Source organism: Bombina bombina, chromosome 3 (genome assembly GCF_027579735.1).
Source record: "Bombina bombina isolate aBomBom1 chromosome 3, aBomBom1.pri, whole genome shotgun sequence".
Lineage (NCBI taxonomy): Eukaryota > Metazoa > Chordata > Amphibia > Anura > Bombinatoridae > Bombina > Bombina bombina.
In genome coordinates, this window is record NC_069501.1 from 1,147,221,935 (window position 1) to 1,147,249,336 (window position 27,402).

General features: G+C 41.9%; 1 protein-coding gene across 1 annotated transcript in view; it reads left to right on the forward strand.

Moving 5' to 3' along the window:
• ARHGAP20 (Rho GTPase activating protein 20) overlaps positions 1 to 27,402 on the forward strand; it is a 320,100-nt gene that overhangs the window by 206,160 nt on the left and 86,538 nt on the right. Inside the window, exon 6 of the mRNA XM_053708537.1 lies at positions 555 to 639. Coding sequence (XP_053564512.1) covers positions 555 to 639 — 85 coding nt within the window. The remainder of the gene's footprint in view (positions 1 to 554; positions 640 to 27,402) is intronic.

Sequence of the window (27,402 nt, forward strand, 5' to 3'; positions counted from 1 at the left end):
CATATTGTCAGACTATAATGTTATGAGCACTCAGCTATTACATTTTTTAAAATAACATATTTTAAAACGAAGTAATAGCATATAGAAATTACCAAAAATAAACATTATAGAAGTCCTAACTCTCCGCCCATCAAGACAATTCTACTGTGGGAGTGTTATCTCTGCTAACAGTTCATCCCCTGGGAAGAGCTAACACCCCCAAGATTGGTTAGGAAAATGAAGAATAGGAAAAATATCATTAGACATAACCAGCATTGGGCGGTCAGCATTAACTCCCTGTAAGTAAGGTTAGTGGATGATTTTAATGTTGTTAGAAATAGTTTTAAAATGTGAAATGCAGCTAGATAGTCATATTTGCATGAGGCATTTTGAAAAATGAAATGAGAAAAACCTATGTTTACTGTCCCTTTAAGTGTGGGTTAATGGCAATTTTTATTCCTCAGAAAAATCTGTTACAGTTGTCTATGACCTGTGCTTTTTCATAGGATATTAATGATCTATGTCTAAAAAGTATTGCAATAAATACGTATTTTGTTGTTTTGTCAATTTGTTAGGCGGATCAGTGAAGAGAAAGAAAGTGATCACCCAAAAATAATTCCTCTGAAGATTATAACAAAAGACATTGGAAACTGTGCCTATGTAAGTGTTTTAAAAAAACTGCATTGTAAGGAGTAGCAGGTTAACATTTACTTAATTATTTTATAGATACATTTATAAATTTTGTGTTTGTCATTCATTTGCAAGACCAGTCAACAAATTCAAAGTAACTTTGTCCAAAATGTGTTCATTAATTAAGCAAACTAATGAACAAATACAAAATTTGTCCATTTAGTTACCCCATCTATTATATTAAAATTAGCAATTGAACACATTTTGTATTTCTTTGCTAAGATATGAAGAGTCCACAACGTCATCAATTACTAGTGGGAATATCACTCCTGGCCAGCATTAGGAGGCAAAGAGTACCACAGCAAAGCTGTTAAGTGTCACTCCCCTACCCATAATCCCCAGTCATTCTCTTTGCCTCTTTCAATGGAGGAGGTGAAGTTTGGTGTTTGAAGAAATTAATTCCTTTTTTGGGTATTTTTCCCTGCAAGCAAGGATTTGGGGTTTAGCTTAGTCCACATTAATCTCTTTAGTAGAGTAGTGGTTGCTTTTAAACAGTTAGGAAATTGTGAGGTAGTCCTTGCTTTTTTTCCTAACATATTGCTGCCCTAGCTATATAAAGCCAGAGTTGGCTTCTCTGTTCTTTCTTTTTCTCTTGCAAGGTGTATCCAGTAAATGGATCATCCATTATTTGTGGGATATTCTCATTCCCAACAGGAAGTTGCAAGAGGATCACCCACAGCAGAGCTGTTATATAGCTCCACCCCTAACTGCCATATCCAGTCATTCTCTTGCAACTCTCAACAAGCATGGAGGTAGTAAGAGAGAAGTGGTGTAATATAGTTAGTTTTTTCTTCAATCAAAAGTTTGTTATTTCTCTTGTTAAGTGTGTTCAGTCCACGGGTCATCCATTACTTATGGGATATATTCTCCTTCCCAACAGGAAGTTGCAAGAGGATCACCCAAGCAGAGCTGCTATATAGCTCCTCCCCTCACATGTCATACCCAGTCATTCTCTTGCAACTCTCAACAAAGAAGGAGGTTGTGAGAGGAGTTAGGAGTTTTTTACTTAATTATTCTTCAATCAAAAGTTTGTTATTTTAAATGGCACCGGAGTGTGCTGTTTTTTCTCTCAGGCAGTATTTAGAAGAAGAATCTGCCTGCGTTTTCTATGATCTTAGCAGACGTAACTAAGATCCACTGGCTGTTCTCGTACCTTCTGAGGAGTGGGGTAACTTCAGAAAAGGGAATAGCATGCGGGGTCCCCTGCAAATGAGGTATGTGCAGTATAATATTTTCTAAGGAATGGAATTGACTAAGAAAACACTGCTGATACCCATATGATGTAAGTACAGCCTTAGATGCAGTAGTAGCGACTGGTATCAGGCTGATAAATGTATGCGCAGTAGAGTTATTTTCTAGGGAATGGAATTTGACTGAGAAAATAATGTTAATACTGAAATAATGTATGAGCCTTAACTGCAGTAGAAGCGACTGGTAGCAGGCTTAGTGATAACTTTACATAACATTTGAAATGTTTGTTTTTAAAACGATTACTGGCATGTTAATCGTTTTGTGAGGTACTTGGTGATAAATCTTTTAGGGCATGATTTTTTTCCACATGGCTAACGTATTTTTCTGCATGGAAACTGTTATATCAGGTCTCCCACTGTTGTAATATGAGTGGGAGGGGCCTTTTTTAGCGCCTTGTTGCGCAGTTAAAATTCGATCACAGTCTTCCTGCTTCTTCCTCCTTGATCCAGGACGTCTCCAGAGAGCTCAGGGGTCTTCAAAATTTATTTTTGATGGAGGTAATCAGTCACAGCAGACCTGTGACAGTGTGTTTGACTGTGATAAATTAAATTGATTATCCGTTTTGGGTATTAAGGGGTTAAATCATCCTTTTGCTAGTGGGTGCAATCCTCTGCTAATTTCATACATTTACTGTTAAAATTTGGTTGCTATAACTGAATTAGTTCATTGTTATTTCAACTGTGACAGTTTTTTTGTATTTTTAAAAAAGCGCAGCAGCGTTTTTTACATTGCTTGTAAATTTATTGAAAGTATTTTCCAAGCTTGCTAGCCTCATTGCTAGTCTGTTTAAACATGTCTGATACAGATGAATCTGCTTGTTCATTATGTTTAAAAGCCAATGTGGAGCCCAATAGAAATATGTGTACCAATTGTATTGATGTTACTTTAAAGAAAAGTCAGTCTTTACCGGTAAAGAAATTATCACCAGACAACGAGGGGGAAGTTATGCCGGCTAACTCTCCTCACGTGTCAGTACCTTCGCCTCCCGCTCAGGAGGTGCGTGATATTGTGGCGCCAAGTACATCAAGGCCCTTACAAATCACTTTGCAAGATATGGCTAATGTTAGGACAGAAGTATTATCTAACTTGCCTGAGTTAAGAGGCAAGCGCAACAGCTCTGGGTTAAGGACAGAGCGCGCTGATGACACGAGAGCCATGTCCGATACTGCGTCACAATTTGCAGAACATGAGGACGGAGAGCTTCATTCTGTGGGTGACGGATCTGATCCAGGGAGACCGGATTCAGAAATTTCAAATTTTAAATTTAAGCTTGAGAACCTCTGTGTATTGCTAGGGGAGGTGTTAGCGGCTCTGAATGATTGTGACACGGTTGCAATCCCAGAGAAATTATGTAGGCTGGATAAATACTTTGCGGTACCGGTGTGTACTGACGTTTTTCCTATACCTAAAAGGCTTACAGAGATTATTAACAAGGAGTGGGATAGACCCGGTGTGCCTTTTTCCCCTCCTCCGATATTTAGGAAAATGTTCCCAATAGACGCTACCACACGAGACTTATGGCAGACGGTCCCTAAGGTGGAGGGAGCAGTTTCTACTTTAGCTAAGCGTACCACTATCCCGGTGGAGGATAGTTGTGCTTTCTCAGATCCAATGGATAAAAAATTAGAAGGTTACCTTAAGAAAATGTTTGTTCAACAAGGTTTTATATTACAGCCCCTTGCATGCATTGCGCCCGTCACTGCTGCGGCGGCATTCTGGTTTGAGTCTCTGGAAGAGGCTATTCGCACAGCACCATTGGATGAGATTATGAACAAGCTTAAAGCACTTAAGCTAGCTAATGCGTTTGTTTCGGATGCCGTTGTGCATTTAACCAAACTAACGGCTAAGAACTCCGGATTCGCCATCCAGGCGCGCAGAGCGCTATGGCTTAAATCCTGGTCAGCAGACGTGACTTCTAAATCTAAATTGCTTAATATTCCTTTCAAGGGGCAAACCTTATTCGGGCCCGGCTTGAAAGAAATTATTGCTGACATTACTGGTGGTAAGGGTCACACCCTTCCTCAGGACAGGGCCAAATCAAAGGCCAAACAGTCTAATTTTCGTGCCTTTCATAATTTCAAGGCAGGAGCAGCATCAACTTCCTCCGCTCCAAAACAGGAAGGAACTGCTGCTCGTTACAGACAGGGTTGGAAAGGCAACCAGTCCTGGAACAAGGGCAAGCAGGCCAGAAAGCCTACTTCTGCCTCTAAGACAGCATGAAGAAAGGGCCCCATATCCGGAAATGGATCTAGTGGGGGGCAGACTTTCTCTCTTCGCCCAGGCTTGGGCAAGAGATGTCCAGGATCCCTGGACGCTGGAGATCATATCTCAGGGATACCTTCTGGACTTCAAAGCTTCTCCTCCACAAGGGAGATTTCACCTGTCAAGGTTATCAACAAACCTAATAAAGAAAGAGGCATTTCTACAATGTGTACAAGACCTCTTAGTAATGGGAGTGATCCACCCAGTTCCGCGGACGGAACAAGGGCAAGGTTTTTACTCAAATCTGTTTGTGGTTCCCAAAAAAGAGGGAACCTTCAGACCAATCTTAGACCTAAAGATTTTAAACAAGTTTCTAAGGGTGCCATCGTTCAAAATGGAAACTATTCGAACCATTCTACCCATGATCCAAGACGGTCAGTATATGACCACAGTGGACTTAAAGGATGCCTACCTTCACATACCGATTCACAAAGATCATTATCGGTACCTAAGATTTGCCTTTCTAGACAGGCATTACCAGTTTGTAGCTCTTCCCTTCAGGTTAGCTACGGCCCCGAGAATTTTTACAAAGGTTCTGGGCTCACTTCTGGCGGTACTAAGACCGCGAGGCATAGCGGTGGCTCCGTACCTAGACGACATTCTGATACAGGCGTCAAGTTTTCAAAATGCAAAGTCTCATACAGAGATAGTTCTAGCTTTTCTGAGGTCGCATGGGTGGAAAGTGAACATGGAAAAGAGTTCTCTATTACCACTCACAAGGGTTCCCTTTCTAGGGACTCTTATAGGTTCTGTAGAGATGAAGATTTACCTGACGGAGTCCAGGTTATCAAAAATTCTAAATGCTTGCCGTGTCCTTCATTCCATTCCAAGCCCATCAGTAGCTCAGTGCATGGAAGTAATCGGCTTAATGGTCGCGGCAATGGACAGGCCAGATTGGACGATTGTAACAACAGATGCCAGCCTACTAGGCTGGGGCGCAGTCTGGAACTCCCTGAAGGCTCAGGGATCGTGGACTCAGGAGGAGAAACTCCTCCCAATAAACATTCTGGAATTAAGAGCAATATTCAAGGCTCTCCTAGCTTGGCCTCAGTTAGCAACTCTGAGGTTCATCAGATTTCAGTCGGACAACATCACGACTGTGGCTTACATCAACCATCAAGGGGGAACCAGGAGTTCCCTAGCGATGTTAGAAGTCTCGAAGATAATTCGCTGGGCAGAGTCTCACTCTTGCCACCTGTCGGCGATCTACATCCCAGGCGTGGAGAACTGGGAGGCGGACTTTCTAAGTCACCAGACCTTTCATCCGGGGGAGTGGGAACTTCACCCGGAGGTCTTTGCCCAACTGATTCTTCGTTGGGGCGAACCGGAACTGGATCTCATGGCATCTCGCCAGAACGCCAAGCTTCCTTGTTATGGATCCAGGTCCAGGGACCCGGGAGCGGTGCTGATAGATGCACTAGCAGCCCCTTGGGTTTTCAACATGGCTTATGTGTTTCCACCGTTTCCGTTGCTGCCTCGACTGATTGCCAAGATCAAACAGGAGAGAGCATCAGTGATTCTGATAGCGCCTGCGTGGCCACGCAGGACCTGGTATGCAGACCTAGTGGACATGTCGTCATGTCCTCCATGGTCTCTGCCTCTGAGGCAGGACCTTCTAATTCAGGGTCCTTTCAACCATCCAAGCCTAATTTCTCTGAGGCTGACTGCATGGAGATTGAACACTTGATTCTATCAAAGCGTGGTTTCTCGGAGTCGGTTATTGATACATTAATACAGGCTCGGAAACCTGTTACCAGAAAAATTTACCATAAGATATGGCGTAAATATTTATATTGGTGTGAATCCAAGAGTTACTCATGGAGTAAGGTTAGGATTCCTAGGATATTGTCTTTTCTACAAGAGGGTTTAGAAAAGGGTTTATCTGCTAGTTCGTTAAAGGGACAGATTTCTGCCCTGTCTATTCTTTTACACAAACGTCTGGCAGAAGTTCCAGACGTTCAGGCTTTTTGTCAGGCTTTAGCTAGGATTAAGCCTGTGTTTAAGACTGTTGCTCCGCCGTGGAGCTTAAACTTAGTTCTTAAAGTTCTTCAAGGTGTTCCGTTTGAACCCCTTCATTCCATTGATATTAAGCTGTTATCTTGGAAAGTTCTGTTTTTGATGGCTATTTCCTCGGCTCGAAGAGTCTCTGAGTTATCTGCCTTACATTGTGATTCTCCTTATCTGATTTTTCATTCAGACAAGGTAGTTCTGCGTACTAAACCTGGGTTTTTACCTAAGGTAGTTTCTAACAGGAATATCAATCAAGAGATTGTTGTTCCATCATTATGTCCTAATCCTTCTTCAAAGAAGGAACGTCTTTTGCATAATCTGGACGTAGTCCGTGCCCTGAAGTTCTACTTACAGGCAACTAAAGATTTTCGGCAAACTTCTTCTCTGTTTGTCGTTTATTCTGGACAGAGGAGTGGTCAAAAGGCTTCGGCCACCTCTCTCTCTTTTTGGCTTCGTAGCATAATACGTTTAGCCTATGAGACTGCTGGACAGCAGCCCCCTGAAAGAATTACAGCTCATTCCACTAGAGCTGTGGCTTCCACCTGGGCCTTTAAGAATGAGGCCTCTGTTGAACAGATTTGCAAGGCTGCAACTTGGTCTTCACTTCATACCATTTCAAAATTTTACAAATTTGACACTTTTGCTTCTTCGGAGGCTGGTTTTGGGAGAAAGGTTCTACAGGCAGTGGTTCCTTCTGTTTAAATGTTCCTGCCTTGTCCCTCCCATCATCCGTGTACTTTAGCTTTGGTATTGGTATCCCATAAGTAATGGATGACCCGTGGACTGAACACACTTAACAAGAGAAAACATAATTTATGCTTACCTGATAAATGTATTTCTCTTGTAGTGTGTTCAGTCCACGGCCCGCCCTGTTTTTTTTTTAGGCAGTTCTAAATTTTAATTAAAACTCCAGTCACCACTGCACCCTATAGTTTCTCCTTTCTTGTCTTGTTTCGGTCGAATGACTGGATATGACATGTGAGGGGAGGAGCTATATAGCAGCTCTGCTTGGGTGGTCCTCTTGCAACTTCCTGTTGGGAAGGAGAATATATCCCATAAGTAATGGATGACCCGTGGACTGAACACACTACAAGAGAAATAAATTTATCAGGTAAGCATAAATTATGTTTTTTAAATGGTACCGGAGTTGTACTATTTTATCCCAGGCAGTAAATAAAAGAAGAATATGCCTGTGTTTTCTATGATCTTAGCAGGTTGTAACTAAGATCCATTGCTGTTCTCACATATGACTGAGGAGTGAGGTAACTTCAGCGGGAGAATAGCGTGCAGGTTATCCTGCTCTGAGGTATGTGCAGTTAAAGTTTTTTCTAGAGATGTAAATGCTAGAAAATGCTTCTGATACCGGATTTATGTAAGGTAAGCCTGGATACAGTGATTTAATAGCGACTGGTATCATGCTTACTTTCAGAGGTAATACTCTTATAAATTTACAATATAAAACGTTTGCTGGTATGTTTAAGCGTTTTTATATATGTTTTGGTGATAAAACTTTATTGGGGCCTAGTTTTTCCACATGGCTGGCTTAAATTTGCCTAGAAACAGTTTCCTGAGGCTTTCCACTGTTGTAGCATGAGTGGGAGGGGCCTAATTTAGCGCTTTTTTGTGCAGTTAAAATTACAGACTGAGACATCCAGCTTCCTCCAGGAGTCCCCTGAATGCTATAGGACATCTCTAAAGGGCTCAGAGGCTTTCCAAAGTCGTTTATTTGGGAAGGTAGGGCCACAGCAGAGCTGTGGCAGTTTGTTGTGACTGTTAAAAAACGTTTTTTGAATTAAGGGGTTAATCATCCATTTGCAAGTGGGTGCAATGCTCTGCTAGCTTATTATACACATTGTAAAAATTTTGTTTGATTTACTGCCTTTTTTCACTGTTTTTCAAATTCTGACAAAATTTGTTTCTCTTAAAGGCACAGTACCGTTTTTTATATTTGCTTGTCAACTTGAATTAAAGTGTTTTCCAAGCTTGCTGGTCTCATTGCTAGTCTGTGTAAACATGTCTGACATAGAGGAAACTCCTTCTTCATTATGTTTAAAAGCCATGGTGGAACCCCCTCTTAGAATGTGTACCAAATGTACTGATTTCACTTTAAACAATAAAGATCATATTCTGTCTTTAAAAAAATTATCACCAGAGGAATCTGACGGGGGGGAAGTTATGCTGACTAACTCTCCCCACGTGTCAGCTCCTTTGACTCCCGCTCAAGGGACTCACGCTCAAATGGCGCCAAGTACATCCAGGGCGCCCATAGCGTTTACTTTACAAGACATGGCGGCAGTCATGGATAATACACTGTCAGCGGTATTAGCCAGACTACCTGAATTTAGAGGAAAGCGAGATAGCTCTGGAGTTAGACTAAATAAGAACCATGTCTGATACTGCCTCACAATATGCAGAAGATGAGGAAGGAGAGCTTCAGTCTGTGGGTGATGTTTCTGACTCAGGGAAGATGATGCAACCTGATTCTGATATTTCTACATTTAAATTTAAGCTTGAATACCTCCACGTGTTACTCAGGGAGGTTTTAGCTGCTCTGAATGACTGTGATACAATTGCAGTGCCAGAGAAATTGTGTAGACTGGATAAATACTATGCAGTGCCTGTGTGTACTGATGTTTTTCCAATACCTAAAAGGTTTACAGAAATTATTACTAAGGAATGGGATAGACCAGGTGTGCCGTTCTCTCCCCCTCCTATTTTTAGGAAAATGTTTCCAATAGACGCCACCACACGGGACTTATGGCAGACAGTCCCTAAGGTGGAGGGAGCCGTTTCCACTCTAGCAAAGCGTACTACTATTCCTGTCAAGGACAGTTGTGCCTTTTTAGATCCAATGGATAAAAAGTTAGAGGGTTACCTTAAGAAAATGTTTATTCAACAAGGTTTTATCCTACAGCCCCTTGCATGCATTGCTCCTGACACTGCTGTTGCGGCGTTATGGTTTGAGTCTCTGGAAGAGGCTTTACAGGTAGCGACTCCATTGGATGACATACTTGACAAGCTTAGAGCACTTAAGCTAGCCAATTCTTTTGTTTCTGATGCCATTGTTCATTTGACTAAACTAATGGCTAAGAATTCTGGTTTTGCTATACAGGCGCCCAGAGCGCTATGGCTTAAATCATGGTCAGCTGACGTTACTTCAAAGTCTAAGCTGCTTAACATTCCCTATTCGGGCCTGGTTTGAAGGAGATTATTGCTGATATCACTGGAGGAAAAGGTCATGCCCTTCCTCAGGATAGGTCCAAATCAAGGGCCAAACAGTCTAATTTTTGTGCCTTTCGAAACTTCAAGGCAAGTGCGGCATCAACTTCCTCTAATGCAAAACAAGAGGGAACTTTTGCTCAGTCCAAGACGGTCTGGAGACCTAACCAGACCTGGAACAAAGGTAAGCAGGCCAAAAAGCCTGCTGCTGCCTCTAAGACAGCATGAAGGAACGGCCCCCTATCCGGTAACAGATATAGTAGGGGGCAGACTTTCGCTCTTCGCCCAGGCGTGGGCAAGAGATGTCCAGGATCCCTGGGCGTTGGAAATTATATCCCAGGGATATCTTCTGGACTTCAAAGCTTCCCCCCCCAAAAGGGAGATTTCACCTTTCACAATTATCTGCAAACCAGATAAAGAGAGAGGCATTCTTACACTGCGTACAAGACCTCCTAGTTATGGGAGTGATCCATCCAGTTCCAAAGGAGGAACAGGGACAGGGATTTTACTCAAATCTGTTTGTGGTTCCCAAAAAAGAGGGAACCTTCAGACCAATTTTGGATCTAAAGATCTTAAACAAATTTCTCAGAGTTCCATCATTCAAGATGGAGACTATTCGTACCATCCTACCTATGATCCAGGAGGGTCAGTACATGACTACAGTGGATTTAAAGGATGCTTATCTTCACATTCCGATACACAAAGATCATCATCGGTTTCTCAGGTTTGCCTTTCTAGACAGGCATTACCAGTTTGTAGCTCTTCCCTTTGTGTTAGCTACAGCCCCAAGAATTTTTACGAAGGTTCTGGGGTCGCTTCTGGCGGTCCTAAGGCCGCGGGGCATAGCAGTGGCCCCTTATTTAGATGACATCCTGATTCAGGCGTCAAACTTCCAAATTGCCAAGTCTCATACGGACATAAAGTTGGCATTTCTGAGGTCGCATGGGTGGAAGGTGAACGAGGAAAAGAGTTCTCTATCCCCCCTCACAAGAGTTTCCTTCCTAGGGACTCTGATAGATTCTGTAGAAATGAAAATTTACCTGACGGAGTCCAGGTTATCAAAACTTCTAAATTCCTGCCGTGTGCTTTATTCCATTCCTCACCCTTCGGTGGCTCAGTGCATGGAAGTAATCGGCTTAATGGTAGCGGCAATGGACATAGTGCCGTTTGCACGCCTACATCTCAGACCGCTGCAACTCTGCGTGCTCAGTCAGTGGAATGGGGATTACACAGATTTTTCCCCTCTACTAAATCTGGATCAAGAGACCAGGGATTCTCTTCTCTGGTGGCTATCTCGGGTCCATCTGTCCAAAGGTATGACCTTTCGCAGGCCAGATTGGACAATTGTAACAACAGAAGCCAGCCTTCTAGGTTGGGGTGCAGTCTGGAACTCCCTGAAGGCTCAGGGATCGTGAACTCAGGAGGAGACACTCCTTCCAATAAATATTCTGGAACTGAGAGCGATATTCAATGCTCTTCAGGCTTGGCCTCAGTTAGCAACTCTGAGGTACATCAGATTTCAGTCGGACAACATCACGACTGTGGCTTACATCAACCATCAAGGGGGAACAAGGAGTTCCATAGCGATGTTAGAAGTCTCAAAGATAATTCGCTGGGCAGAGATTCACTCTTGCCACCTATAAGCTATCCATATCCCAGGTGTAGAGAACTGGGAGGCGGATTTTTTAAGTCCTCAGACTTTTCATCCGGGGTAGTGGGAACTCCATCCGGAGGTGTTTGCACAATTGATTCATCGTTGGAGCAAACCAGAACTGGATCTCATGGTGTCTCGCCAGAACGCCAAGCTTCCTTGTTATGGATCCAGGTCCAGGGATCCCAAGGCAACGCTGATAGATGCTCTAGCAGCGCCCTGGTCTTTCAACCTGGCTTATGTGTTTCCACCGTTTCCTCTGCTCTCTCGTCTGATTGCCAAGATCAAGCAGGAGAGAGCATCGGTGATCTTTATAGCGCCTGCGTGGCCACGCAGGACCTGGTATGCAGATCTAGTGGACATGTCATCCTTTCCACCTTGGACTCTGCCGTTAAGACAAGACCTTCTACTACAAGGTCCTTTCAATCATCCAAATCTAATTTCTCTGAGACTGCCTGCCTGGAGATTGAATGCTTGATTTTATCAAAGCGTGGCTTCTCCGAGTCAGTCATTGATACCTTAATACAGGCACGAAAGCCTGTCACCAGGAAAATTTACCATAAGATATGGCGTAAATATCTTTATTGGTGTGAATCCAAGGGTTACTCATGGAGTAAGGTCAGGATTCCCAGGATATTATCTTTTCTCCAAAAAGGTTTGGAAAAAGGATTGTCAGCTAGTTCCTTAAAGGGACAGATTTCTGCCCTGTCTATTCTTTTGCACAAGCGTCTGGCAGATGTTCCGTATGTTCAGGCATTTTGTCAGACTTTAGTTAGAATCAAGCCTGTGTTTAAACCTGTTGCTCCGCCATGGAGCTTAAATCTGGTTCTTAAAGTTCTCCAAGGAGTTCCGTTTGAACCTCTTCATTCCATAGATATCAAACTTTTATCTTGGAAAGTTCTTTTTTTGGTAGCTATTTCCTCAGCTCGTAGAGTTTCCGAGTTATCTGCTTTACAATGTGATTCTCCTTATCTGATCTTCCATGCGGATAAGGTAGTCCTGCGTACCAAACCTGGGTTTTTACCTAAGGTGGTATCTAATAAGAATATCAATCAAGAGATTGTTGTTCCATCTTTGTGTCCTAATCCTTCTTCAAAGAAGGAACGTCTATTACACAATTTGGACGTGGTTCGTGCTTTAAAGTTTTACTTACAAGCTACTAAAGATTTTTGTCAAACATCTGCTTTGTTTGTTGTCTACTCTGGACAGAGGAGAGGTCAAAAGGCTTCGGCAACCTCTCTTTCTTTTTGGCTAAGAAGCCTAATCCGCTTAGCCTATGAGACTGCTGGCCAGCAGCCTCCTGAAAGGATTACAGCTCATTCTACTAGAGCTGTGGCTTCCAAATGGGCCTTTAAAAATGAGGCTTCTGTTGAACAGATTTGCAAGGCGGCGACTTTGTCTTCGCTTCCTAACTTTTCAAAATTCTACAAATTTGATACTTTTGCTTCTTTGGAGGCTATTTTTGGGAGAAAGGTTTTACAGGCAGTGGTACCTTCCGTTTAAGTACCTGCCTTGGCCATCCCTTCATCCGTGTACTTTAGCTTTGGTATTGGTATCCCACAAGTAATGGATAATCCGTGGACTGGATACACCTTACAAGAGAAAACATAATTTATGCTTACCTGATAAATTTATTTCTCTTGTGGTGTATCCAGTCCACGGCCCGCCCTGTCATTTTAAGGCAGGTAATTTTTAAATTTAAACTACAGTCACCACTGCACCCTATGGTTTCTCCTTTCTCTGCTTGTTTTCGGTCGAATGACTGGATATGGCAGTTAGGGGTGGAGCTATATAACGGCTCTGCTGTGAGTGATCATCTTGCAACTTCCTTTTGGGAATGAGACTATCCCACAAGTAATGGATTATCCGTGGACTGGATACACCACAAGCGAAATAAATTTATAAGGTAAGCATAAATTATGTTTTTCTACAAGTCTCTGTAAGGAGTATATGTCCTTTCACACCTTATATGCTGTCCACCTGCCGGACGGCTAGACTGCAGGTAAGTGCTTTGTGTCTTCTAGGTATGAAGACTGCACTTCATGAAGACCGTTAACTCTACAGACGGGGACATGGCATTCCTAATATAGTTAACTCTGCATATTTAATTGGGACTTGATAATCCTTTATGCTTAGGATTTATTAAGGGCAGGAGCAGGCACATATGTATGTGAAGGGAAACGTAGTATGTAAAGGGCTGTGTATTTTCTTACAGCTGGGTAACGCAGTAGTTATTTTCTTTTATTCAGAGGTTTGGCTCTTAGTATCCTAACTTTATGATGTAAAGAGATTTTTTTAAATATGGTGTGTTCACAGTGCGGCTGTTTGTCACGCCAGTATTAGGAGTGGTTGGGCTGGCTAGGGGAACTGTTTATTTAAGAGATTTTTTTCCTGGCAGTGGAACACGCGCTGTTAGCTGCGCAGTTCCTGTTCTGTGTCGGCTTTGCCGGTCATGTGATACACCCATTTGATGTGGAGAGAAGCAGCGCCATTTCTCCTCTGCATACAGTGTCGGCTTGATGTGGAAGCTGCTCTCTGTGTCCTTTATCGTTTTGGGTCTCAAAGTCTACTTAAATTTTCCCTGAAAGTGTGCTAGGGCACCTCAGTATATCTGAGGTGTAGAGGTGGCTGTGATATAATGTATATTAGAATATATAGCGTTCTTTTGTATATAGTGATAGTTCTTTTACTTCAAAACATTTTTCTATTTTTTTTTTTTTATTTTTTTTTTAAGTTTTGAAATATTTATTGGAAAACCAAAAGATAGATGTACATCAGACGAGGAGACGCAGCTCCAATGCAAAAATTTGACAGTCACAAACATAACATAAAGTTGAATGCGTCTAATGTGAACATAAACAATTTAGGATGTAATAGATTATTGAAAATGAGTCTGACTTGTCTAGTCTTGATCCATGACCGACAAGTCTAAAGGTAAGGGGGGAGCTGGGTCAAAGTAATTGAGAAACTGGAAAACCTTGATGAGGGTCGTTGAGAAGGGGAGAAGAAAGAGGGTGAAGGGGGGTAGTAGGGGGGGGAAAGGGGGATGGGCTGAAGACAGAGAAGGAGAGGGATGGTTGTCCTGGTAAGGCACATTTTTCTATTTTTATTGTTGTGGAAAAATTTTGTTTAAAGCTCTAGACATAGAATCTGAAACTGTTTCTTTTGACATTGCTAATTATGCCTAGAGGCCCAAATTGTTTTGCCCATGCAATTTTGTGACTCATGTTTAGCTAGAACGCTAAAATGTAAGGATAAATTATTGCCCTCTGAGCTAAATATTTCTCAGGATGATGCTGTTCAGGCAATGCCACAGCTTTCTCCTCTAATTTCCCAAGCCTCTATGGCATCGCATACAGTGCCCTGCAGTTCCTCTCATCCTCCTGGATGAGTTTATTTGCCTGCAGAAATTGCTGCTCAGGTATCTTCTGCAGTATCTGCGGCATTATCTGCTTTTCCTATGTTAATGGGAAAACGTAAGCGGAAAATTAGAGATTCAGATAGTAAGGCTTCTGTTGCCATCTACTGCCCTTCCTCATAAGTCTGATGAGGAGGATACATTGGTAGCCTCTGAGGGTGAAATCTCAGATTCGGACAGTATAATTCCTTTATCTGAGACTGAAGAAGTTAACTTCAGATTTAAGCTTAAACACCTTTGTGTACTGTTAAAGGAGGTACTTTGTACGACTCCGATACTTCTGTCGTCGTCAACCCTAAAAAATCTAGTAAACTTAATAAATACTATGATTTTCCTTCCTCTGTGGAGGTGTTTCCAGTTCCAGACCATGTGACCGAGAGTATCTCTCAGCAACGGGAGAAGCCAGGGATACATTTCGCCAGGGATAATTTCTCCCCGTCTCCCGTCTTTCAAAAGATGTTTCCTGTTGCTGACTCTATTAAATATTCATGGCGCACATTGCCTAAAGTAGAAGGGGCTATTTCTACTCTTGCTAAGAGAACTACGATCCCTATAGAGGATAGCTGCTCCTTTAAGGATCCCATGGACAAGAAGCTGGAGGCTTATTTGAAATGGATGTATGTTCATCGGGGTATTCAACGGCAACCCGCAGTTTGAATTGCCACCGTAGCAAGTGCTGCATCTTATTGGTGTGATGCCTTGTCTGAATCTATTATAAAGGAGACTCCGTTGGAGGAGATCCAAGATAGAATTAAGGCTCTCAAATTAGCCAATTTCTTTAGTTCTGATGCTAACAGTCAAATTATTAGATTGGGAGCCAAGATATCTGGCTTCACTGTCTTAGCCAGCAAGGCTTTGTGGCTAAAATCTTGGTCATCTGATGTTGCCTCTAAGTCTAAGCTTCTGGTGCTTCCGTACACGAGAGAGACCCTGTTTGGGCCTGGTCTGGCAGAAATAATTTTCTGATATTACGGGTGGAAAAGGGTCTTTTCTACCACAAGACAAGAAGAACAGACCTAAAGGACATCAAAGTAATTTTCGTTCCTTTCGTAGCTTCAAAGGAAAGTCTTCCTCTTCCAAGTAGGAACAGTCCAAGTCCTCTTAGAAACCCAATCCGGCTTTGAACAAGGGTTACAAAATAGAATTCAAAACTTTCCCTCCCAGGGGCAGATTTAATCTCTCAAGATTATCTGCAGACCAGATAAAGAGAGGCATTCTTGAACTGTGTTCAAGACTTTTCCTCCGTGGGAGTGATAGTTCCAGTTCCAGTATTGGAACATGGTCTAGGATTCTACTCAAATCTGTTTGTGGTTCCCAAAAAAAAGAGAACGTTTCAACCCTTTCTAGACCTGAAGTGTCTCGACAAGTTTCTCAGAGTAACGTCCTTCAAAATGCCAACCATTTGTTCCATTCTTCCTTTGGTCTAGGAGAGTCAGTTGATGAGGACCATAGACCTGAAGGATGCGTATCTTCATGTTCCAATCCTCAGGGATCATCACAAATTCCTGAGATTCGCTTTTCTAGACAATCACTTTCATTTTGTTGCTTTTCTGTTTGGCCTTGCCACAGCTCCCAGAATTTTCTCAAAGGTTCTGGAGGCTCTTTTGGCAGTGATCAGGTCTCGAGGAATTGCAGTAGCACCATACCTGGATGACATATTGGTTAAGATGCCATCTTTACAACATACAAACTCTCAAACAGAGATCTTGTTGTCTTTTCTACGTTCCCACGGATGGAAAGAGTTTCCTTGTTCCAGCTACAAGGGTGGTTTTCTTAGGGACCATAATAGATTCCCTATCTATGAAACTTTTTCTGATGGAGGCCAGAAAATCCAGAATTCTTTCCTCTTGCCTCTCTCTGTAGTCTACTGTTAAATCATCAGTGGCTCAATGTATGGAGGTAATTGGTCTGATGGCCGCTTCCATGGACATCATTCCCTTTGCTCAATTCCATTTGAGATCTATGCAATTATTATGCATGCTCAGTCAATGGAATGGAGACCATTCAGATCTATCTAGATCTAGACCAGTCAACAAGAGACTATCCCATGGTGAATTTCTCAGGAGCATCTGTCTTAGTGCACATGCTTCCGGAGACCTTCGTGGGTGATCATGACCACAGATGCCAGCCTGCTAGGCTGGGGAGCAGTCTGGGACTTGTTAAAGGTGCAGGGACTATGGACTTGGGGGGAGTCTGCTCTCCCCATAAACATCTTAGAGTTGAGAACGATTTACAATGCTCTGATGGCTTGGCCTCAATTGTCCCGGTTTATCAGGTTCCAATCGGACAACATCACCTCAGTGGCTTACATCAACCACCAGTGAGGAACTCTGAGTTCCTTGGCCATGAAGGAGGTGGTTCGGATTATTCTGTGGGCGGAAGCTCAAAATTGTTGTCTATCTGCCATCCACATTCCAGGAGTGGACAACTGGGAGGTGGATTTTCTGAGCAGACAGACTCTTCATCTGGGGAGTGGGCTCTCCATCCGGAGGTGTTCTCCAGGTTAACTCTCAAGTGGGGGGTACCGGAGTTGGATCTGATGGCGTCTCGTCAGAATGCCAAGCTTCCAAGGTATGGTTCAATGTCAAGACATTCTCAGGCAGCTCTGATAGATGTTCTGGCGGTCCATTGGGATTTCGGTCTAGCATACCTGTTTCCTCTGTTTGCGCTCCTTCCATGAGTCGGTAATTTTAATAGCTCCTGCATGGCCTCGCAGGATCTGGTATGCAGACTAGTGAAGATGTCATCTCTGCACCGTGGAGGTTGCCTCTGAGGAAGGACCTTCTAACTCAGGGTCCATTCCTACATCCAAATCTCATTTCTCTGAAGCTGACTGCTTGGAGATTGCACGCTTAGTTCTGTCTAAGCGTGGATTTAGATGGAGTCGGTCATCGAGACCATGATCCAGGCTCGCAAGCCTGTTACTCGAAAAATTTACCATAAGGTATGGTGTAAATACCTTTATTGGTGTGAATCTAAGGGCTACTCTTGGAGTAGGATCAGGATTCCTAGCATTTTGTCTTTTCTTCTACAAGATATGACGAGTCCACGGATTTCATCCTTACTTGTGGGATTTATCCTCCTGCTAACAGGAAGGGGCAAAGAGCACCACAGCAGAGCTGTATATATAGCACCTCCCTTCCCTCCACCCCCAGTCATTCTCTTTGCCTGTATAGTAATAGGAAGAGGTAAAGTGAGGTGTTAGTTTAGTTTCTTCAATCAAGAAGTTTTTTATTTTGAAATGGTGCCAGTGAGTACTATTTTTCTCAGGGAAAGTGAGGATGCTTCCTGCCCTGATGTTGATGATCTTAGCAAGCATTTTCTAAGATCCATGATGGTTCCCACAGCTGCTGAAGATAGTGTAAGAAAATCTTCAGAGTGGAGACCGGTGTGTTGCTACAAGCAATTTTGAGGTATGTTCAGTCTTTTTGTTTCTGGGGAGACTTGATGCACAGAACAGGCTGACATTTTCCCCTTTATGGGGAGGGGTAAGCAGTATACACATGTATAAAGAAATGGTGTACCTGGAATCCCTTTTTCTTTATTACCATACTATGTTAAAGATTTGTGGCTAATAAAGAGGGGCTTTGATGCTGGGAGTTGCGGTTCTGTTTCAAAGGGTCATGTTATGAAAGGCACATGGCTTAGTGTTATGACATATTGTGTAGAGTTTTTCTCTTACTATACCGAGTGTTTATAAGAGGGCACGTGGCTTATATAGGGGTCATGTTTAATTTTTTTACTATGACCCATGCGGGTCTTGCCCTACTTGCATAACGCCCACGGTGGGCGGGGCCTTTTTTGCACGATCAGACGCTCAGTTCAGCTGGATCGCACGGGCGACAGAGTCCTGTTCTCTGGGGAGGCCTGAGTGTTCCGGACTTCAAGAGGGCCTGAATAGCTTCTCGAGCAGTAGGAGTCACATTCGGGGGCAGGTAGGCGCCACAGCAGAGCTGTGGCGTGGTGCAGGGGCCCAATTAGAGATAACATACTTTATTTGTTAAACATCGTTATTATATTGGTTTTCCATATTTGAGCAAGTGGATGCAATATTGTTAGAGTGTTTTTGATCATTTTCAAATAAATTTATTGCTAAAAACACGTTTTTAAAGGTCTCAGAAAAATAGTTGTGGTTTTAAAATTTAAAGGCGCAGTACAGTAATTTTTTTCTGCATTAACTTTTTACTATAATTGAAATCAGAGCAAAAATGTTTTAATAAAAGAACCTCTATAAGAGTGCTAATCTGTTTAACATGTCTGACACTGAGGAGGAAACTCATTGCTTTATGTGTTTAGATGCCACTGTGGAACCCCGTCTAACTTTTTGTCCCTCATGTACTGAGAGAGCCTTGCAGTGCAAAATACAAATTTTATGTAAAGAAAATATGTCTAAGGATGATTCTCAGTCTGAGGAGAATCAGGATATACCGCTAACTTCTCCCCAAGCGTCACAACCTTTAACGCCCACCCAAGCGACGCCTGGTTCTTCAACCGCGTCTAATTCTTTTACTCTGCAGGATATGGCTGCAGTTATGTCAACTACCCTTACAGAGGTATTATCTAAGTTGCCAGCGTTACAGGGTAAACGCAGTAGGACAGAAGTCGATGCGAGTCCTCTAATGCTTTATTAGCTATTTCCGATGTACCCTCACAGGGATCTGATTTGGGGGTCAGGGAACTTTTATCTGAGGGGGAACTTTCCGATTCGGGAAGTGCGGTACCTCAAATAGACTCAGACACCATGTCCTTTAGATTTAAGCTTGAACACCTCCGCCTGTTGCTTCGGGAGGTTTTAGCGACTCTGGATGACTGTGACCCTATTGTGGTGCCAGCAGAGAAATTGTGTAAGATGGACAAATACTTAGAAGTACCTGCCTACACTGATGTTTTTTCGGTTCCTAAGAGAATCTCGGAGATTATTAAGAGGGAATGGGACAGACCGGGTATTCCGTTCTCACCCTCTCCTAATTTCAAGAAGATGTATCCCATAGCTGACACTGTTCGGGACTCGTGGCAAACAGTCCCTAAGGTGGAGGGAGCTATATCTACCCTGGCGAAGCGTACAACTATTCCTATTGAAGACAGTTGTGCTTTTAAAGACCCTATGGATAAGAAATTGGAGGGTCTTCTAAAGAAATTATTTATTCATCAGGGTTTCCTCTTACAACCAACGGCCTACAATTGTTCCAGTTACCACTGTGGCAGCCTTCTGGTTTGATGCTTTAGAAGAGTCTCTTAAGACTGAGACTCCCTTTAAGGATATATTAGATAGAATTAAGGCTCTTTAGATGGCTAATTCTTTTATTACAGACGCCACCTTTCAGATTGCTAAATTGGCAGCTAAGAATGCTGTATTTGCTATTTTAGCGCGTAGAGCGTTATGGTTAAAATCTTGGTCGGCTGATGTGTCATCTAAGTCAAAGCTTTTGGCTATTCCTTTCAAGGGGTAAACCCTATTCGGGCCTGACTTGAAGGAAATTATTTCTGACATTACGGGAGGTAAGGGTCATCTCCTACCTCAGGATAGAACTACTAAACTGAGGGGTAAACAAAATAATTTTCGTTCCTTTCGGAACTTTAAAGGAGTCCCCTCTTCTTCCTCGTCTTCCGCCAAGCAGGAAGGGAATTATGCCCAGACCAAGTCCGTCTGGAGACCCAACCAGACTTGGAACAAGGGTAAACAACCCAAGAAGCCAGCTGCTCCTACCAAGACAGCATGAAGGGGTGGCCCCCGATCCGGGACCGGACATAGTAGGGGGCAGACTTTCTCTCTTTGCCCAGGCTTGGGCAAGAGATGTTCAGGACCCCTGGGCACTGGAAATCGTGACCCACGGGTATCAACTGGAATTCAAAAATTTTCTCCCAAAAGGGAGAATTCTTCTTTCACGATTGTCTGTAGACCAGATAAAAAGAGAGGCGTTCTTACGTTGTGTAAAAGACCTCTCTACTATGGGAGTAATTCGTCCTGTCCCAAGACTAGAACAGGGGCAGGGGTTTTATTCAAATCTTTTCGTGGTTCCCAAAAAAGAGGGAACGTTCAGACCGATTTTAGACCTCAATAGTCTAAACAAGTTTCTCAGAATCCCATCCTTCAAGATGGAGACCATTCAAACAATTTTACCAATGATCCAGGAGGGTCAATATATGACTACCGTGGACTTGAAGGATGCATACCTTCATATTCCTATCCACAAGGATCATCATCAGTACCTAAGGTTTGCCTTCCTGGACAAACATTTTCAGTTTGTGGTTCTTCCCTTCGGGCTGGCCACAGCACCCAGAATCTTCACAAAGGTTCTAGGGTCCCTTCTGGTGGTCCTCAGACCTCGGGGCATAGCAGTGGCGCCTTATCTGGATGATATTCTGATTCAGGCGTTGTCTTATCATCTAACAAAATCTCATACAGACACAGTGTTATCCTTTCTGAGAACTCACGGATGGAAGGTGAATCTAGAAAAAAGTTCACTAATTTCACAGACAAAGGTTCCCTTCTTGGGAACTCTGATAGATTCTATAGCCATGAAGATTTTTTTCTGACGGAGGTCAGAAAGTCAGAGATTCTAAATACATGCCAAGCCCTTCAGTCCAATCCTCGGCCATCTGTGGCTCAGTGCATGGAGGTAATTGGATTAATGGTCGCGGCAATGGACATCATTCCGTTTGCTCTGTTTCATCTCAGACCACTGCAACTGTGCATGCTCGGACAGTGGAATGGGGACTATGCAAATTTATCTCCTCCGATAAATCTGGACCAAGAGACCAGAAACTCTCTTCTTTGGTGGTTGTTGCCGGATCATCTGTCCCTAGGAACGTGTTTCCACAGACCCTCGTGGGTGATAGTGACAATGGACGCCAGTCTTCTAGGCTGGGGTGCAGTGTGGAATTCCCTGAAGGCTCAGGGTGTATGGACTCAGGTGGAGTCTCTACTTCCAATCAATATTCTGGAATTGAGAGCAATATTCAATGCGCTTCAGGCGTGGCCTCAGTTGGCTTCAGCCAAATTCATCAGATTCCAGTCGGACAACATCACGACTGTGGCTTACATCAATCATCAGGGAGGAACGAGGAGTTCCTTAGCAATGACAGAAGTATCCAAGATAATTCAATGGGCGGAGGCCCACTCTTGTTCTCTGTCAGCAATCTACATCCCAGGAGTGGACAACTGGGAAGCGGACTTTTTAAGCAGACAGGCATTTCATCCGTGGGAGTAGGAACTCCATCCGGAGGTCTTTGCCTCACTGATTCTCTGATGGGGCAGACTGGAATTGGATCTCATGGCGTCTCGACAGAATGCCAAGCTCCCAAGATACGGATCCAGGTCAAGGGATCCTCAGGCCGAACTGATAGATGCCTTGGCTGTGCCTTGGTCGTTCAACCTAGCTTAGGTGTTTCCACCATTTCCTCTCCTTCCCCGGGTGATTGCTCGGATCAAACAGGAGAGAGCTTCAGTAATTCTAAGCATGCCTGCGTGGCCACGCAGGACTTGGTATGCAGATCTAGTGGACATGTCCTCTCTGCCTCCGTGGAAACTTCCAGTGAGACAGGACCTTCTCATTCAAGGTCCTTTCCAACATCCAAATCTAATTTCTCTGCAGCTGACTACTTGGAGATTGAACGCTTGATTTTATCTAAGTGGGGATTTTCTGATTCGGTCATCGATACCTTGATTCAGGCACGTAAGCCTGTCACTAGAAAGATCTATCATAAGATATGGCATAAATATCTTTTTTGGTGTGAATCCAAGGGCTACTCATGGAGTAAAGTTAGGATTCCCAGGATTCTGTCTTTTCTCCAAGAAGGTTTGGAGAAAGGGTTATCAGCGAGTTCCTTAAAGGGACAAATTTCTGTTTTGTCAGTTTTGCTACACAAACGTTTGGCAGATGTTCCAGACGTTCAGTCTTTTTGTCAGGCTCTAACCAGAATTAAGCCTGTGTTTAGACCAATTGCTCCACCCTGGAGTTTAAATTTAGTTCTTAATGTTCTTCAAGGGGTTCCGTTTGAACCCATGCATTCCATAGATATTAAGTTGTTATCTTGGAAGGTTTTATTTTTGGTTGCTATTTCTTCTGCTCATAGAGTTTCTGAGCTTTCAGCATTACAATGTGATTCGCCTTATCTTACCTTCCATTCTGATAAGGTGGTTTTATGTACCAAACCTGGTTTTCTTCCTAAGGTTGTTTCTAATAAGAATATTAATCAGGAAATAGTTGTTCCTTCATTATGTCCTAACCCTTCTTCTAAAAAGGAGCGTATGTTGCATAACCTGGACATGGTCCATGCAGACGACTAAGGATTTCCGTCAATCTTCTTCTTTATTAATTGTTTTTTCTAGAAAGCGTAGGGGTCAGAAAGCTGCATCTACCTCTCTTTCTTTTTGGCTGAAGAGTATCATCCATCTGGCGTATGAGACTGCTGGACAGCAGCCTCCTGAAAGAATTACGGGTCACTCTACTAGGGCTGTGGCTTCCTCATGGGCATTTAAAAACAATGCTTCTGTCGAACAGATTTGCAAGGCTGCGACTTGGTCATCTCTTCACACTTTTTCCAAATTTTCCAAATTTGATACTTTTGCTTCTTCTGAGGCTGGTTTTGGGAGAAAGGTTCTTCAAGCAGTGGTGCCTTCTGTTTAGGTTCCTGTCTTGTCCCTCCCTTTCATCCGTGTCCTGTTGCTTTGGTATTGTATCCCACAAGTAAGGATGAAATCCGTAGACTCGTCATATCTTGTAGAAGAAAAGGAAATTTATGCTTACCTAATAAATTTATTTCTTCTACAATATGACGAGTCCACGGCCCTCCCTGTCATTTTTAAGACAGGTTTAGATTATATTATATTTTTTATAAACTTCAGTCACCTCTGCTCCTTTGGCTTCTCCTTTCTCTTCCTTACTTCGGTCGAATGACTTGGGGTGGAGGGAAGGGAGGAGCTATATATACATATCTGCTGTGGTACTCCTGTTAGCAGAAGGATAAATCCCACAAGTAAGGATGAAATCCGTGGACTCGTCATATCGTAGAAGAAATAAATTTATCAGGTAAGCATAAATTTCCTTTTCTCCAGGCAGGTCTGGAGAAAGGGTTGTCAGTCAGTTCTCTGAAAGATCAGATTTCTGCTTTGTCTATTTTGTTACACAAGCATCTGTCGGGTGTGCCAGATGTTCTGTCTTTTTGTCAGGCACTGGTCAGAATCAGACCTGTGTTCAAACCTGTTGCTCCTCCTTGGAGCCTCAACCTTGTTTTTAAAGTTTTGCAGCAGGCTCAGTTTGAGCCAATGCATTCCATAGATATTAAGTTGTTATCATGGAAGGTTTTGTTTCTTATTGCTATTTCTTCTGCTCGGAGAGTTTCGGAACTCTCGGCTTTGCAGTGTGATTCACCTTACTTTATCTTTCATGCTGATAAGGCGGTTCTTCATACTAAGATGGGTTTTCTTCCTAAAGGAAATCATTGTTCCTTCTCTCTGTCCCAATCCTTCTTCTCATAAGGAATGTCTGTTGCACAACTTGGATGTTGTGCGTGCTTTAAAATTCTACTTACAGACGACTAAGGATTTTCGCCAGTCTTCTGCCCTGTTTGTTTGTTTCTCAGGAAAACGTAAAGGTCAGAAGGCTACTGCTACTTCTGTTTCCCTCTGGTTGAGAAGTATAATTCGTTTTGCTTATGAGACTGCTGGACAGCAGCCTCCTGAGAGAATTACAGCTCATTCCACGCTGTCTCTTCTTCTTGGGCTTTCAAAAATGAAGCTTCTGCGGAACAAATTTGCAAGGCTGCAACTTGGTCCTCTCTTTTTCCAAATTTTCCAAATTTGATACTTTTACCTCGGCTGAGGCCTCTTTTGGGAGAAAGGTTCTTCAAGCGGTGGTGCCTTCTGTTTAGGTCTGCCTGTCTTGTTCTCCCTCCCTAGTCATTCCGTGTCCTCTAGCTTGGGTTTTGGTTCCCACTATTAATTGTATGACCAAATGTATGCTTACCTGATAAATTTCTTTTTTTTCGGATATGGAGAGTCCACGATCCCACCCTTAATTAAGACAGTTATTTTTTACTACACCTAAGGTACCTCTACACCTTTGTGTTATTCCTTTTCCATTTCTCTTCGGTCGAATGACTGGGGATTATGGGTAGGGGAGTGACACTTAACAGCTTTGCTGTGGTGCTCTTTGCTTCCTCCTGCTGGCCAGGAGTGATATTCCCACTAGTAATTAATAACGTTGTGGACTTTCCATATCCGGAAAGAAAGAAATTTATCAGGTAAGTATAAATTTTGGACAAACATTTCAAATTTCTGACTTTGTTTTGTAAATGAATAATGAAAACAAATTTTTGCACATGTCTAGTTAAAATGATATATTAAAAAGCTACTCATATTATCATGTACCATTCATGGAGTCAATCAGGCTTTACATTTTTATGGATGAACCAACTTTATTTTTAATATTAAGTGCATTTATTTGACAAAGAATCTACTCTATTTCTGTTTATTAAAAATATTTTTTTATATATATATATATATATATATATATATATATATATATATATATATATATATATAATGTCTGTTGCAGGTGAAGAGGACATGTACGATCAACTATTTTATATCATTAAAGGGACAGTCTAGTCCAAAATAAATTTTCATGATTCAGATAGTGCATGTTATTTTAAACAATTTTCCAATTTACTTTTATCACCAATTTTGCTTTGTTCTCTTGTATTCTTAGTTGAAAGCTAAACCTAAGAGGTTCAAATGCTAATTTCTAATCCCTTGAAGGCCGCCTCTTCTCTCAGGGCATTTTGAAAGTTTTTCACCACTAAAGGATGTTAGTTCATGTGTGTCATATAGATAACACTGTGCTCACGCAGGTCAAGTTCCAGGGAGCCATCACTGATTGGCTAAAATGCATTTGCAGAAGCTTAGATACAAGATAATCACAGAGATAAAAAGTGTATTTATATAACCGTGTTGGTTATGCAAAACTAAGGAATGGGTAATAAAGGGATTATCTATCTTTTAAAACAATAACAATTCTGGTGTAGACTGTCCCTTTAAGTTCAAACATTCTCCAAGATGCTAATTTTCTTAAAAAATTGCACTTAACACCTGACAAGTTGTTTTATGCACAGATGCATTATGAATTATGTTTTTTCATAAATAATAGAGTTAAGGAACATTTGTATTACGCTGCTTTCTGTTCGTTCAGTCCATTGATTGTTAAATGATGGGCAAAAATCTTGCTTGCTGTTTTTCCGGCTAAAGAATGTTCATTTACAATCTTCTACTTTCATAACAATAGAAATATAATATATCCCAACTGGACACTTTTACACAATTTTCTTCACATATGATGGCTTAAACAGTGAATACATTTTTGTGGTTGTACTTCATACAGGCTCTTGTGGGTTTGTGCTGTAGAAACTCACAGAATTTACTGACATCTGAATTCTCTATAAAATATGAAACCATTTTAATTTTGTATAAATTATGTTTATGGTGAATTGCTAAAGTAGTGCATTAAAGGGACATAATACTCATATGCTAAATCACTTGAAAGTGATGCAGCATAACTGTAAAAAGCTGACAAGAAAATATCACCTGGGCATCTCTATGTAAAAAAAGGAAGATAATTTACCTCCAAATGTCTTCAGCTCACCAGAGTAAGTGCTGTGTAAACAGTTATACTTCAGCTGCTGTAAAATAAAATGAAAAAAAGCTTTAGGAGTGCTGAGGTAATGCTTTGCCTTTGCTGTGAAATCATGAGATTTCATAGAACTTACTTAAACTGAATAGGAAAATAACATGATTGTGCCTGCATATGACAGACGCACATTTCCTAGCTTGTCCTGGGACATACATCCTGACTGGCTGCTTAAAGGTAAAATATCTTCTTTTTTTACATAGAGATGTTCAGGGGATATTTTCTAGTCAGCTTTTTACAGCTATGCTGCATCACTTTTTATGTACTTCAACATTTGGGTAGGTGTGTAGAGACGAGGGGATCTAAGCATAAACCATTAATTACTGTGCTGCCAAAGAGGACACACATTGTTAAGCATTTGCGTCCCTTTTTGGCAGTTAAGTGGTTAAAAAGATGCTGTTCTCTTTCTGTTATGTTTTTGGATTATGTATTTTAAACATAAGAGGGTCTGACTAAAATGAGAGCTAGAAAACTTACTTGTTAGCATTCAGCATATAACTGCTATCTCTTTTCCATTCTCATTTATTATTAAAGAGACTTGAAATCCAAAATATTTATTTCATGATTCAGACAGGTCATACAATTTTAAACAACATTTTCCAATTTTATTTTGCATCCTTTTTTGAAGGAGAAGTAATGCGCTACTGGGAGCTAGCTGAAAGCCAATGACAAGAGACATAAATGTGCAGCCGTTCTGTGCCTAACTAGGTATACTTTTCAACAAAGAATATGAAGGGAACAAAACAAATTAGATCATAGAAATAAATTGGAAAGCTATTTAAAATGCCATGCTCTATCTAAATCGTGAATGAACAATATGTGTTTCATTTCCCTTTAAGAAAAACCTTTGCTTTTTGACCATATTGTTAGAACCAATACATTCATACAAATGTCTAGGAGGACAAAAACTCTTAAAACTATATAATGTCCCCTTCTCTGTTAACCAAACAATCTGAATACATAATAAAAGATAAGGAAATCCAGTTTCCTTTCAAAAATGAATATTTAAAATATGAAGTATCATCAGAAATGTTATGCGACAGCTAGGTTTAAAGAAATATTAAGTCCCTCAGTGAGGTTGGGGCATGAACCGTTCTTGAGAATATATAATACTCCTTACATAATATCTGTTTCTTATTAAACACATAGTCTTGACTTTTCTGAAGATTAAACCTATTCATTCATTGGGGTCAGCTAGCAGTTAAATCAGTATTTAAATTGGCACAGATATATTT